The sequence below is a fragment of the Urtica dioica genome, chromosome 1, assembly GCF_054948205.1.
Source record: "Urtica dioica subsp. dioica isolate 48M chromosome 1, U.dioica_male_clone48M_v1_H2, whole genome shotgun sequence".
NCBI lineage: Eukaryota > Viridiplantae > Streptophyta > Magnoliopsida > Rosales > Urticaceae > Urtica > Urtica dioica.
Window position 1 is genome coordinate 13,498,956 of NC_142756.1, and position 12,718 is coordinate 13,511,673.

At 33.2% G+C, this 12,718-nt stretch overlaps 1 protein-coding gene and 1 long non-coding RNA gene across 3 annotated transcripts; one reads left to right on the forward strand and one right to left on the reverse strand.

The window, feature by feature from the left end:
• Nucleotides 1–637: 637 nt before the first annotated feature.
• Nucleotides 638–5,732, reverse strand: LOC149407334 (7-deoxyloganetin glucosyltransferase-like). The gene is made up of 2 exons (XM_089612952.1): nt 4,988–5,732; nt 638–1,596 (listed from the first exon to the last, which is right to left on the reverse strand). The coding sequence occupies exons 1-2, from the start codon at nt 5,538–5,540 to the stop codon at nt 653–655; spliced, it is 1,497 nt and encodes a 498-aa protein (XP_089469078.1). The 5' UTR covers nt 5,541–5,732; the 3' UTR covers nt 638–652.
• A 2,990-nt stretch (nt 5,733–8,722) lies between these two features.
• Nucleotides 8,723–10,909, forward strand: LOC149407335 (uncharacterized). 2 transcript variants are annotated; one of them, XR_016296629.1, is made up of 3 exons: nt 8,723–8,937; nt 9,099–9,593; nt 10,286–10,909. It is a non-coding gene; the product is annotated as an uncharacterized LOC149407335 (long non-coding RNA). The 2 variants fall into 2 exon arrangements; XR_016296626.1 differs by having other exon boundaries at nt 8,726–8,937; nt 10,296–10,909.
• Nucleotides 10,910–12,718: the final 1,809 nt, after the last annotated feature.

Below are 12,718 nucleotides of genomic sequence, written 5' to 3' on the forward strand. Positions count from 1 at the left end.
TAACCCGAATAACCCAATTTGGCTTTGCAGTGCTTCACAACTCGTCATGTTTTGCATAATCAACTGGTTATGCTCTCGTATAGATAAGCTAATTACAAGAACCACAAAGCTTATCAATAACATCAACTCCCTCATTTCCTCCCCCATCCAATTATATATATATATATATATATATATATATATATATATATATATATATATATATATAATACCCTTTTGAGTTCGTTAAGAAAAGACAAAATTTGTGTTTTGAGAGAAATGTTATGTTTAAAAATAGAAGAGCGGTTGTAACTAATCAAATACCATCAATTAAAATTATAACTTAATTATTCAAATATTTAAAAAAAAAATAGTCTAATTCATGTCTATATCTCTATAATATGGCTGACGTGTCTTGCTTTAATTTGAGCTATTTTTAAGTTTTTAGATAGTTTGACTAAAATTTTAACATAATGAATTAAATGAGCTGTATGATTAATTCTCCTTACTTAAAAACTAATAAAACCGATTCTTGTTAATTAATATTCAGCCAATTTGAGAATACAACAATATATCACTAAATTAAATTTTGGGGGGAAATAATTAACTTGTTCCTCTCTAGATTTAAACCCAAAACACACATACCATACATATGCTAAAAATATATAAGTTCTTACTTTTGCGAAAGCACTTGGTTGACCAAATTGTCCAAGTTTTTGAATGAGCTACCATGACTATCTTTTGTGGCCTCTAGAGCCAATTTCTTCAACGTCATGGCATTATTCTTCATTTGCCTACCTTTCTCATTCTCCATCAAATCTCTCACAATCTCTTCCACTTGGTCTCTCTTCACATCCTTGTCAATCTCCAACCCAACACCTAATTCATTACAAGCAACCCAACTATTAGTTTGTTGGTCCGCGAAAAACGGGAAGCATAGAAGAGGCACACCCGAAGAAACACTCTCCATCACCGAGTTCCAACCACAATGCGTCAAAAATCCCGCGACGGAAGGGTGATTTAGTACATCCTCTTGTGAGCACCAACTTATTATCAAACTCCGTCCTTTAATTCCATCCAAAAATTCTTTCGACAAATAAGCCGATTCCCCGACCACCAAATCGTCCCTAATCACCCACAGAAATGGGTGATTGCTATTCGCGAGACCCCATCCAATATCAATCACTTGTTGTGGGGTCAATATTATGACACTTCCAAAATTGACGTAAATAACCGAGTTTGCCTTCTGAGCGTCGAGCCATTTTAAGCACTCGGAGTCTTCCTTCCAAAGGTTGTACGGGATACTCTTGAGAGGGTCTTCGGGCACTCGAGTATCTAAAAGTAGCTGAAGAGGACCTAAAGTGTAAAGATTAGGGATTTTAGGCTTGAGATTCTCCAAAGCTTGTTGCTCTAAAGCATCAAAAGTTTGGACAATAACCGCTGAGGCTACGTGAGTGGTTTCGCCGATGTCCATGCAATAATTGAACATTTTATCGTTGATTTCGGTTATCCGCCAAAATGATATTAAATCACGCATCCGAAGATCTTTCATTTCTGGAATCCAATCCACTGCCATGTTGTCTAAATCAATATTGCCGTTTGTTAGACTACTTTCATCTGTAGATATATCAGGACACAAATTAAATTAATCAGCATGACTTTTTAATATGGGATTCTATTTCTATAGCTAGAGATGTGAAAAATAAAAATAAAAACATTATTACTAGTGTTATCCATGGGAAATCTTTTTACGTTATATTTCGTGGCAATTATTATATATCGTAAAATTTACTATACTTAGATTAGCATTCGAATTTTCTTCAACTAATATTATTATCTTTTTTGCATAATTATTTTAATTAAGTTAGACGATTAGCCATTTTAATTTATCTACATCAAAATTTTAGTCAAACTATTCTAAATTAAAAAATCAAAACATGACATATTTTCATATTCCTAAACTACCCCCAACCTTATTCTAACCCTAATTTTATAATTGTTTGTCACCCACTCGACATGGCTTCTCTCCCATCATCCCATTGATGTCTATTTCCAACAACTTCCCGTCCGTGCTCAATTGTTCACGTGACTGAGAATCACAGAAGTTAACAAATTTGAAAGTAAATAAATTTAACTTCTGAAACTAATGTGTGTTAATTAGTATAAGCCCGTTAAGGAAATAGTAATTGTAACTACAAATTTTGTATCTAAAATTATTTTTCACTCGATTAAAGTTAATAAGAGTTACTCCATCCTTTCGAATTCATACGAGCTCGTTATGATTTTTTGTGTAAATTTGAAGTAAGAACAGTGAGCAAATTCTGAGTAATACCTATAAGAAAAATGTTTGGTTAAAGAAGATGCCCTAAGGGTATTTTACGAATATGGTAATTGAGTTTTATTATTATCTAACATTTTAAAATAAATAATAGTTTGGCTAAATTTTAATTGAGCTAATGGCTAATTAATCACACACATCACATATTGTGTAATTTAATAATAACATATTAGAGAATTTATATATAGATTATTTAACTAATTTCGTAATAAGTATTATGTCCATAAATAATGTAGAAGTTGTCAGTAATCTGTCAATCTTCTACCTCGTTTTATGAATATAGCCTAAGTTTCATTTTATTAGGTAAATAGTCCACATATTTTTGCAAGTACAAATATACCCATGTGGATGTGGAGAAGAGTTAATTTAACTTACTCTTTCATTTAATTTAATTTACTGCAAAGTTAATTTGATTTAATATATAGTTAATTTACTTCGAAGTCAATCTAATTTACTGCAAAGTTAATTCAATTTTCTATTTAGTTAATTTAATTTTTTTGGTGGTAGTTGTAATTACGCGAGAGGTGCAAAGAGAAGAGTTTGCGTCGGGAAAGAGTTAATTTAATTTACTCTTCCTGTTAATTTAATTTACTCTTAAAGTTAATTTAATTTACTCTTTCAATTAATTAATATGTTGTAGACGGTGGTAGATCGGTGTGGATCTGGTGCTCCAGTCTTACCGCGAAATCTCGCAAACCTTTATCTAACTTCGTCTGCACCGCCTTACCGATGAGCCGACTCCAACTATGTCGGAAAAGAGAATCTCAACTTTGATATCCCATCTCTGTCTCTGTCAAGGCTCCGGAAACTCCGCCGGCGAAACTGCTCCGTTCCAACACCGCAATTTTGGACCGTCCGTCGAGCCCTCAAAGGCTCGGAGACGAGGATTTGGAGGAGGAAGTAAAAAGATCGACTCAGAGATAAAGGCAATCGAGAAAGAGATTGGCCGACTTTCTTCAAGGCTCGAGGCGTAGACGAGGCAACATGGAGGAAATATCTTGGCGGAGGATAGTCGGCGATGGAGAAGAGCAAGATTGTAACGAAAGGGATAAATCTTCATAGTATAACCTGTGGCGGAGGAGCATCGGGGTCGGCGAGACAGTATAGGAGGATAGATTGCGGCGAGAATTGGTGGAGGAAAAGCAACAAATGAAGATCGACTTAGAGTTGGTGTATATTGATTGGGGAATGTAATGAATAGAAAATTAATGAGGTATAAAAGGATATTTTGGCGGAGAATTTGGTGTATTGTGATTGAAAATAGTAGTGTATAGTTGATTATTTTATTAATTAAATGAAACTCAGTTATTTTTTTTCGATTGAGCTCCTTAGTCACCCGATAAATAATTATATAACTCCCGACCCCACATATCACATCAAGTAGTCAGTCAAAATAAGATTTAAATGCACAGTTGAAGAGGCGCTCCCACCATGAATGACAGGCTAATAATGCATGAAATTCAGCATATATATATATAGCACGTGGCTTTTTTATCAGCCAACATATATTAGTTTGATTTGATTCTTTGAATATACATTGCCTCTTTTATATATCCTATAAATAGGATAAACTTTACTTTGTTACTTAAGCGGTTGAGAGAGAATGGAATAGAAGTAAAAGTTTTAACCTTAGGTCTTGTTTGATACTCCTTTCAAAAAGTGTTTTTAACTTTTTGAGTTAAAAAAATAGGAAAGAAAAAGTGAAAGTGGTGTTTGTTTTTGTTTTCCGGAAAAATTTTCTAAAAAATTTTGAAGTTGTTTTGTAAAAGAGTAAAGAAAACTGAAAACAAATAAAATGTGTTTTTGGAAAAAAAATTTCTTCTCTTCTCTCTTCATTCTCCTCATCTTCTCTTTTCATTTCTTCAAAAACAAAAATGAAAACTGTACCAAACACTTTTTTCAGTCTTTTCAATTTCTCAAAAACAAAAATGAAAACTGTACCAAACAGTTTTTTTAAAACAACTGCAAAATAATTTTTCAGTACAATTTCAAAAATTAGAAAATAAAAAACAAAAACTTTTTGAGTTAACTACCAAACAACCCCACTTCTGCAATTTTTTATGCGGTGTGCGTGGCAGTAGATTTTACGCAACTTTGGTTTTCATAAGCAACGGGGCAGAAGATTTTTATGACTATTTTATTTTTGTTCTTTTGCATTAAACCCACCAATTGCAAAATGTATATCTATTAGAATATTCAATTGTTTTGCTAAGCACACATTTAGCTAAAGCATCAAAATGTTGGTCAGCACCAATAATATGCCGCCTCATTCAGGTACTTGACCACATGTCATTACCTAATTGAAATAAACAAAAAAAATTAAGGACACATGACAAACACAATTGAGGCGGTTTAATAGACATGACATGTTAAAGCAGGCATGTTGAGATGCTATACGTGTAAGATTATAATTGGCTCTGTTATAAACAGTAAATGAACAGTAAACAATCGTTGTGATTTATAGTATACAGTAGATCAAGTAATCAGTCAAAATAAGATTTAAATGCACAGTTGAAGAGGCGCTCCCACCATGAATGACAGGCTAATAATAAGATTTAAATGCACAGTTGAAGAGGCGCTCCCACCATGAATGACAGGCTAATAATGCATGAAATTCAGCAGATATATATATATATATATATATATATATATATATATACTGACAAATACCTTTTATTGGTACGATTCCTTTGTCCAGAAGATGACGTAACTGTTGAAGGCCCACAACAGTAATTGCAGAGACAGGAAAAAACTTCACTACCGGAATCCCAAGCCGCTCTTGAGCTTCCGATCCCACCGCCAACGACGTAAATCCATCAACGACAACGCAGCTCACCGGACGACAAGGACGACAAGACTCAGAAACGACACCTCTCGCGGCGTCGTTTATTCGGGCGACGAGGTCGAGAAGCGGGCCGGTGAAGTTGGTTCTGGTGGAGTAGCAGAGAGTCACGATGTCTTGTGTGGCGTTTGGGTCGGAATCTCCGGGAAGACCGTCGGGGATGGTCTCGAATCGGAAGCCGAGGTGTTCGAGAGAGTGTGGGTCCAGAGAAGTGGTTCTCAGTAATCGCCTCTGGTTGAACTCGGTGTTGACGAAGGTTATGTCGAACCCTTCGTTGTGAAGGAGTTTCGAGAGTTTGAGCATCGCTTTTATGTGGCTCTGTGCCGGGAAAGGAAAGCATAGAGCGTGAGGCTTGGGATTAGGGTTAGGGCTGTTATCCATGCTGTGATTTCTCTGTGTTTTTGTGTGCAATTACGAATGGGTTTGATGCAGAATATGAATATCAATAGATCAAGCATATATAGAGGTCATATTAGGCTTGCGAGTGTTATTTTTACTTTTCTTTTCTTCCATAGAAAGATATAGCAAACATGCAATTTTTTTCATGTTTTTTTTTCTCTTGGTAATATATCTTTATTACATTTTTTTCAATATGTTATATAAAATATTCCATAAAATAAATTGCAATAAATTGAACTTACACTAACAAAATATAAGCCAATAGCTTAACCTTGAACTATTTCATTAAAAAGGGTTTTTTTTTTTCTTTCCCTTTGCGTTAGTTGAGAGAGAACATATATCAATAACACTGCAATGACTCAATTTCATAATCACGGAACATACTTGCGATACGTGACAAAATAAATACACCTTAATATTACGAGATTTAAAACGCGGATTTCACTTTAATTTTGCTTAGTGTTTTAATTATTATTATTCATTGTTGACGTTTAGACCCGAATACACACATACAAAAAGACAATATCCAAATGTTTATTAAATATTTTCTTTAAAAAGTTAAATATGAAAATAGAATTTTTTAACTAACATATAATTATATATATATATGCTAATTCCACTAAATGCTGATTAGATTCCAATCATTGGAGATAGAGATGTATGGCCTTAATTAGTGCTGATCTTGTGGACTTAACACTATCGCATCTGATGCCATATACAATAAATGGATGAAAAATATAATAAAATCTGTAAAGTTAGACAATCATGGCTTAATTACAATCTGTATTTTTTTTTAATAAATTACAATCTGTATTTTTATTTTTAATATTCGCCCTGATCTGGTGATATATTTAAATTAAGGGTAATTTAGCAAAATAGCCAACTTAAACGTTGAGAATTGCTAAATAGCCAAGGTTTGGTAAATAGTAGGTAAATAGTCATTTTTATATATTTACAAACGTAAATATCAAGTAAATAGCCACTGCCATATTAAATCACGTCACCATTTATGGCTATTTACTTAATATTTACCAAACCTTGGCTATTTAGCAATATCAAACGTTTAAGTTTGCTATTTTTCTAATTTTTTGTTAAATTAATATCTCGCTCTTTATATATACACCTGCGCCAACCAATAATGTGTTCCCTTCTTTGTTTTCAACGTGTTTCTCAAGAGCATTTATAAATGACAGTAATAATTGATGTATAAATTATTACTGACGTATAATAATTTAGCAGTTTTATTTTCTCGAAAGTAACTACGACATCATTATTCATGTTATTTCTTTCGGTATGGAAATTCTGACGTGAATGTGCAATTGTGCATCAATCTCTTTTTTATGCAGATAATATGTTTTTTATAATAGGATTGTGCAAAAATATTGGAAAATCATAAATCGGATCGGACCATTAGTTTTTTAAAACGCCGGTCCAGTTTAACACGATTTTTACCTCAAATGGTTCGGTCCAGTTTTTTAGACCGGTCTAAGACGGTCCGGTCCAATTTCAAAAATTGAAATCGCGGTTTAGACTGGATCGGACCGTTCTAGGTTTATTTAAGTTTAGTTTTTATTTTTTTAGTGATTTAAGGCACTTACTTCTTCTAATTTATATATTATTTTTTTGTTTCTTGTACAATAAATACATAAGATTAAATTACATTAATATAACTAAATATATATTATTACAATTAAATTGATATATTACAAATATAAACATTTTTATTAATGATTATGAAACAAATATTTCATATAGAATGTCATTATATTTTCCAGCGATTATTATTGCATAAATTTTTATTTATATTACTTACATTATTTCCTGTGGTGGTCGTTATTGGAACAACAATGGACAAACAATGCTATTGAAGAAAATAAAATATATAAAATTATGTCGAAGAAAACATAGAAGTTTATAAATATAGAAAGTTTATAAAATTATATATTCAAATAAACGTACACTTTATTTAATAGAGATAAAAATAAGAAATAATTAATTGAATCTGTTTTAAAAGCAATATTCATTATATAATTGTTTTATTTTGATTTATAACTAAAACGTTGTATTCTACATATTGATATATATTTTTTTAAATGATTCAAGTTGGATGACACCAATGTCAACACTTTCTCAATATCAGCCAACCAAAATAAAGTATTGTTTTAATTCAAAAGGGTTATATTGTAGATAGATTGATTCTTTAGTGGTAAAAAGATGATAAATAGTAAATTTATGGACCCATTAGTAAACTTAGAAACTTTACAGCATATAGCATTAGGCTAACTACGGTAAAACCTAAGGTTCCTCATTAGAACCGACATCAGAGAGAGAGAGAGAGAGAGAGAGAGAGAGGCTTGAATTAGCTTATAGTTTTCATGATTGTTGTGGTATTGATTGAGTGAAATTTTGTACTTTATTTCATATTTTTTGGACCAAAATTAAAGTTGGGGTTTTGGACTATTGAAAAACTGAGGGATTTCAACTTGGGGTTCAAATTACAATGACTTGGACTTCATTGTTTATTGATGAAATTCTAAGTTCATTGATATCTCTACTTTATTTTCATCCATTGAATTATAGTATCCTACGGTCTAAATTTGTTGAAGTAATTTTCTTTTAGTTTAATAGAGTAAACAAACACAATCTGACTCAAATCCTCACCATATTTTAGTAGCTATTTTGAGCCGTTAGATTTGTAGCATCCTACGGACGTTTGAGATTAAAAGAGTATATCAGATTCAGACCTAAATTGTTTTATTTCTTTTCTATCATCGCTCTTTCTTGCGCCTCTCTCTCTCTCTCTCTCTCTAGCTGCGTTTGATTCAGATTAAAAAAGCCTGTTTTTGTTTTTAGAAAAAATTAAACTGCTTATTTGGTGTTTGGCAAAACTGTTTTTACAAAAAACTTCAAAAACGATTTTAGATTTTGTACATGAGATGGAAAAACTAGCATTCTTAGCTTTTAGAAAAAGTGTTTTTAAGTTTGATATATAAATTACCGTAATATCCTCGTACAAAATATTATTCATATATATATATATGTATATATAAGTATATTAATAATTATTATTTAATTATTAAGAACATGTCTATTTTAGTATTTTTACTATAATATATTTATTTTACCAAACGCTAAATAAGTTTTTGTTACCAGCAACAACTGTTTTATAAACAGTTTACCAAACACCTTGTCAGTTTTTGAAAAAAACAGTTCTTTTTAAAAGCTGAATCTAAAAGCACTTTTTTTTTAAACAAAGCTATGTCAAACGGGGCCTCTATCTATCATTGTTCCAAGTTTCAACCGATCGTCAAATCGATTTTGGATTACCTATTATTGTCCTTCCTTTTTGTTCTCCGATGGAGGAGGTTCGTCCTAAAAGGTACGTTATCTGTCTTTTCTTGTTTCCTTTTTTTTAGGTCTGTATGGTTTAGTGTGTTTTCAATTTTTTAGATTCTGAGTTTTTTTTTTTAATTTTTGTAATTTGATTATTGTGAATGGTTTAGTGGGTTTTCAAATTTTAGATCTTCAGCTTTTTTTTAGGTCTGTAATTTGATTTTTTATCGGCGACGACTTCGACGAAATTCCGATCTCCCTCGGGCGTGACTCCGGCGAGACAACGGCCTCATCAACTCTACTCCTTCGCTCCGTTTCACAATCCTTCACACTCACAATTCGTCTCTCTCTATCTCTCTAGCTTTCCATTGCGCTCTCTTTCTCACTCAATTTCCTTCTCTCTTTCCGATTTTTTTTTTCTCGCTCTTTCCTTTATGATGTTTCTCTATCCTTTATTTTTCCGTGTTTCTGATATCAGCCTAAAGGGTTTTGTGAAGTGTTGGTAACGAAGGAAATTTCGGCTAAGGCGTTGATTGTTGAATTTCCTTCTCTCTTTCCGATTTCTATTTTTTTTTCTCGTTCTTTTCTTTTATAATGTTTCGCTATCCTTTATTTTTTCTTTGTTTCTGATATCAGCCTAAAGGATTTTGTGAAGTGTTAGTAACGAAGGAAATTTTGGCTAAGGCGATGATTGTTGAATATGTGAGTTGGTTTCTATTTTTTCTTTGGTTACTTGATCAATCTGTTCGATTTTTTCATTTAAAAATTAGGGGTTTCGCTATATTAGAATATGTCATCAATTTGCAAGGAAACATATGATATTTTTCCTTGTTCTGTATTTGTTCCGTTTGCAAGTAGGTATAAATGCTCTTTACATACATGTTTGGTCTTATTAAGCTTTTAGCAACATTTCTAAGATTAACTTTAAAACTTGCTATATATTTTGTATGTTTTGTACTGTTTGGTGTCCTGAAAAAAAAAAAAAAGATAGGTCCAGTTTATTGTTTTCTTCTGGTTGTCCTAATTTACTCTCCCAAGTAACGGGAAACTAAAAATTGCTATGTTTTTTTTATATAAATGTTTTGTACTGTTTGGTTTGATGAAAAAGAAAAACGGGAAAAAAGATAGATAAATTAAAATGTCTGTTTGGTATGCTGAACAAAAAAGGTAGGTCAAGTTTATTGTTTGACAGTAATGAAATTATTTTCTTCTGGTTGTCCTAATTTACTCTCCCAAGTAACGGGAAACTAAAAATTGCTATTTTTTTTTAGTATATGTCTTGTACCTGTTTGGTTTGATGAAAACGAAAAACGAAAAAAAAAGATAGGTAAATTAAAATGTCTCTGTCTCTATATATGTTCATATTAATATAAAATTATTCTAATAACCAGTAGACTTACCCAGATGAAGACTTGATGATTGCTTTGAGTTTGTGTGCCTATTAGAAGTTGGCAAAGAAGCTGAAGGGGAAAAAATTAAAAGGTAATTTGAAATTTCTCTATGTATGTTCATATAGGTTTATAAGAAATTTATACAAATCGTCGAAACACTACCAGTTGAATATTTTGAATTTGTGTAATTGTTGTCTTGTTTACGGGAAAGTGGCAAAGGAGCTGTTTACGTGAAGGTGCCAAATTTCCCAAAGCAAGAAGCTATGTTGGTTTGCTTGTTGTTTACTGGAACGTGGCAAATGACAATGGCCAAGATCTCTATGTATAATTGTATTGTCTTAGAAAAAATCATCAGAGAATTTCAACACTCATCTTCCAGAAATATCTGCGGAAAAATCTTTGTTTCCGCTTCCAGAGGAATTCCAGAAACATCTGCAGAAATTTTTTTGTTACCCTTTATGTTTCCAGAGGAATCTAGGCAACTAATCAGTGGCAAATTTGTAAATTTTTGTTTTTTCAGAAGTCAGTGTATAATTTCAATCAGAATCAGGGTGGCAAACTATGTATAACAAAACTTTTAAAGAGTAATTTTGTCAATTCACCGAAAGAATCAACAATGAATTGACCCTGGATTAACAGTAAATTTGGGTTTCTCTCTATCTCTCTCTATAATAATAATAATAATAATAATAATAATAATAATAATAATAGGCATTAAAGTATAAAGTACCCTCAATTAATATATTGGCCGGTCACCGGCAAATATACATTATATCCAACTAGTCATAAAACTTGAGACTATTTATTAAATTTTTATTTTTATTCCTATATTTACACGACATTTGTTACCGAACTCACTGTAAATTAAATTAACTAAAGAATAAATTAAATTAACTAAAAATTTAATTTAATTTACTGCGAACAGGTGGATTATTTTTTTTAAAATAAAATTTTGACTAAAATCTTACTGCCGTAGCTATCTAGCAATTTTCAAATTTGATTTTAAAAAACTATCTAACATATCGTTTATTTTGGTAAATCAACTGTTAATCGCGTTTTTTTATTAGCATTTAGAACCGTCCGTGGTTCGATCTAGGGTCCGGACCCTATGACCGCACGTAGGTTAGGTGTGGTGAAGTTATTCTATTCTCGTCGTCTTTGTCTCACCGGAAAGTGGTTTCCGGCTCCTCGTCACTTCGTCAATAGTCGGCATTCGTGTTCTTCGCGTTCTTTGCGTTTTTCGTGTTCTTCGCGTTCTTCGTGTTTTTCGCCTTCTTAGTGTTCTTCGTCTTTTTCGCGTTCTTCGTGTTCTTCGTATGCTCGTCGGATTCTTTGTCTTCTCTTCGTTCTCTTCTCTTGGTCTTGATTCCTTCTTCTCTTCTCTCCGCCTTTGTATTTTTATTTTTCTTGGTCTTTCCCAATCTTTTGAGTGCTTTGAGAGCTTTTGTGAGTTTTGAGAGCTTTTGCGAGCTTTTGTTCTCTTGAAAAATTCTCTCCTTTTGGTAAAAAAATGAGAAGGGTATTTATAGAATTTTGAGTGTGCAAAGTTATGGAAACATGGTCGGAGGGATTCTCCGGTTTTGTGGATTTTACCGGAGGGATCCTCCGGTTTTGTAGGTTTTACCGGAGGAATCTTCCGGTTTTGTGGGTTCTACCGGATGAATCCTCTGGTTTTGTGAGCTTTACCGGAGGGATCCACCGGTATTGTGGGTTCTACCGGAGGGATCCTCCGGTTTTGTAGATTTTACCGGGGGAATCTTCCGGTTTTGTGGGTTCTACCGGATGAATCCTCCGGTTTTGTGAGCTTTACCGGAGGGATCCTCCGGTTTTGTGAGTTTTACCAGAGGTGTCCTCCGGTTTTGTGGGTTCTACCGGAGGGATCCTCCAGTTTTGTGAGCTATACCGGAGGGATCCTTTGGTTTTGTGAGCTTTACCGGAGGGATCCTCCGATTTTGTGAGTTTTACCAGAGGTGTCCTCAGGTTTTGTGGGTTCTACCGGAGCGATCCTCCGGTTTTGTGAGTTTTACCGGAGGGATCCTCTGGTTTTGATGGTCCTAGCGGAGGGGTCCTCCGGTTTTGCGTCGTTTTTGCATTTGGATTGTCGTTTTTCCCATACGAAAAATGACATCATAACATTAACCCCCCAAGTTTTACGTGCGACTCGTCGTGCGTGAAACTATAATTTTTCGGTACCTTTTGAACATTCCAGTGAACTTGGATGTGTAAGCTTCAATTACCCAGATTTTTTTCGAATTTTCGCTCACTATTTTTTTTTTTTACTTGGTGGTATTTTCCGAATCTGGTGTTCCAATTTTTTTTTTTTTTTTTTGCTGCTAAACACAACTTCTGTGACTTGGCGAGGCAGACCGAGACATCATCTGAAACCCTCCGCCTTGCGAGGTAAGAGGGTCTGAAGACTGGTCGGGATGAGGGCGC

Excerpts from the sequence above, each read along its gene's own strand:
- LOC149407334 (XM_089612952.1), bottom strand. The coding sequence starts at position 5,540 with ATGGATAACAGCCCTAACCCTAATCCCAAGCCTCACGCTCTATGCTTT. Across the intron at positions 1,597-4,987 it reads AGGAATCGTACCAATAAAAG|ATGAAAGTAGTCTAACAAAC; the intron begins GTATTTGTCAGT and ends ATATATCTACAG.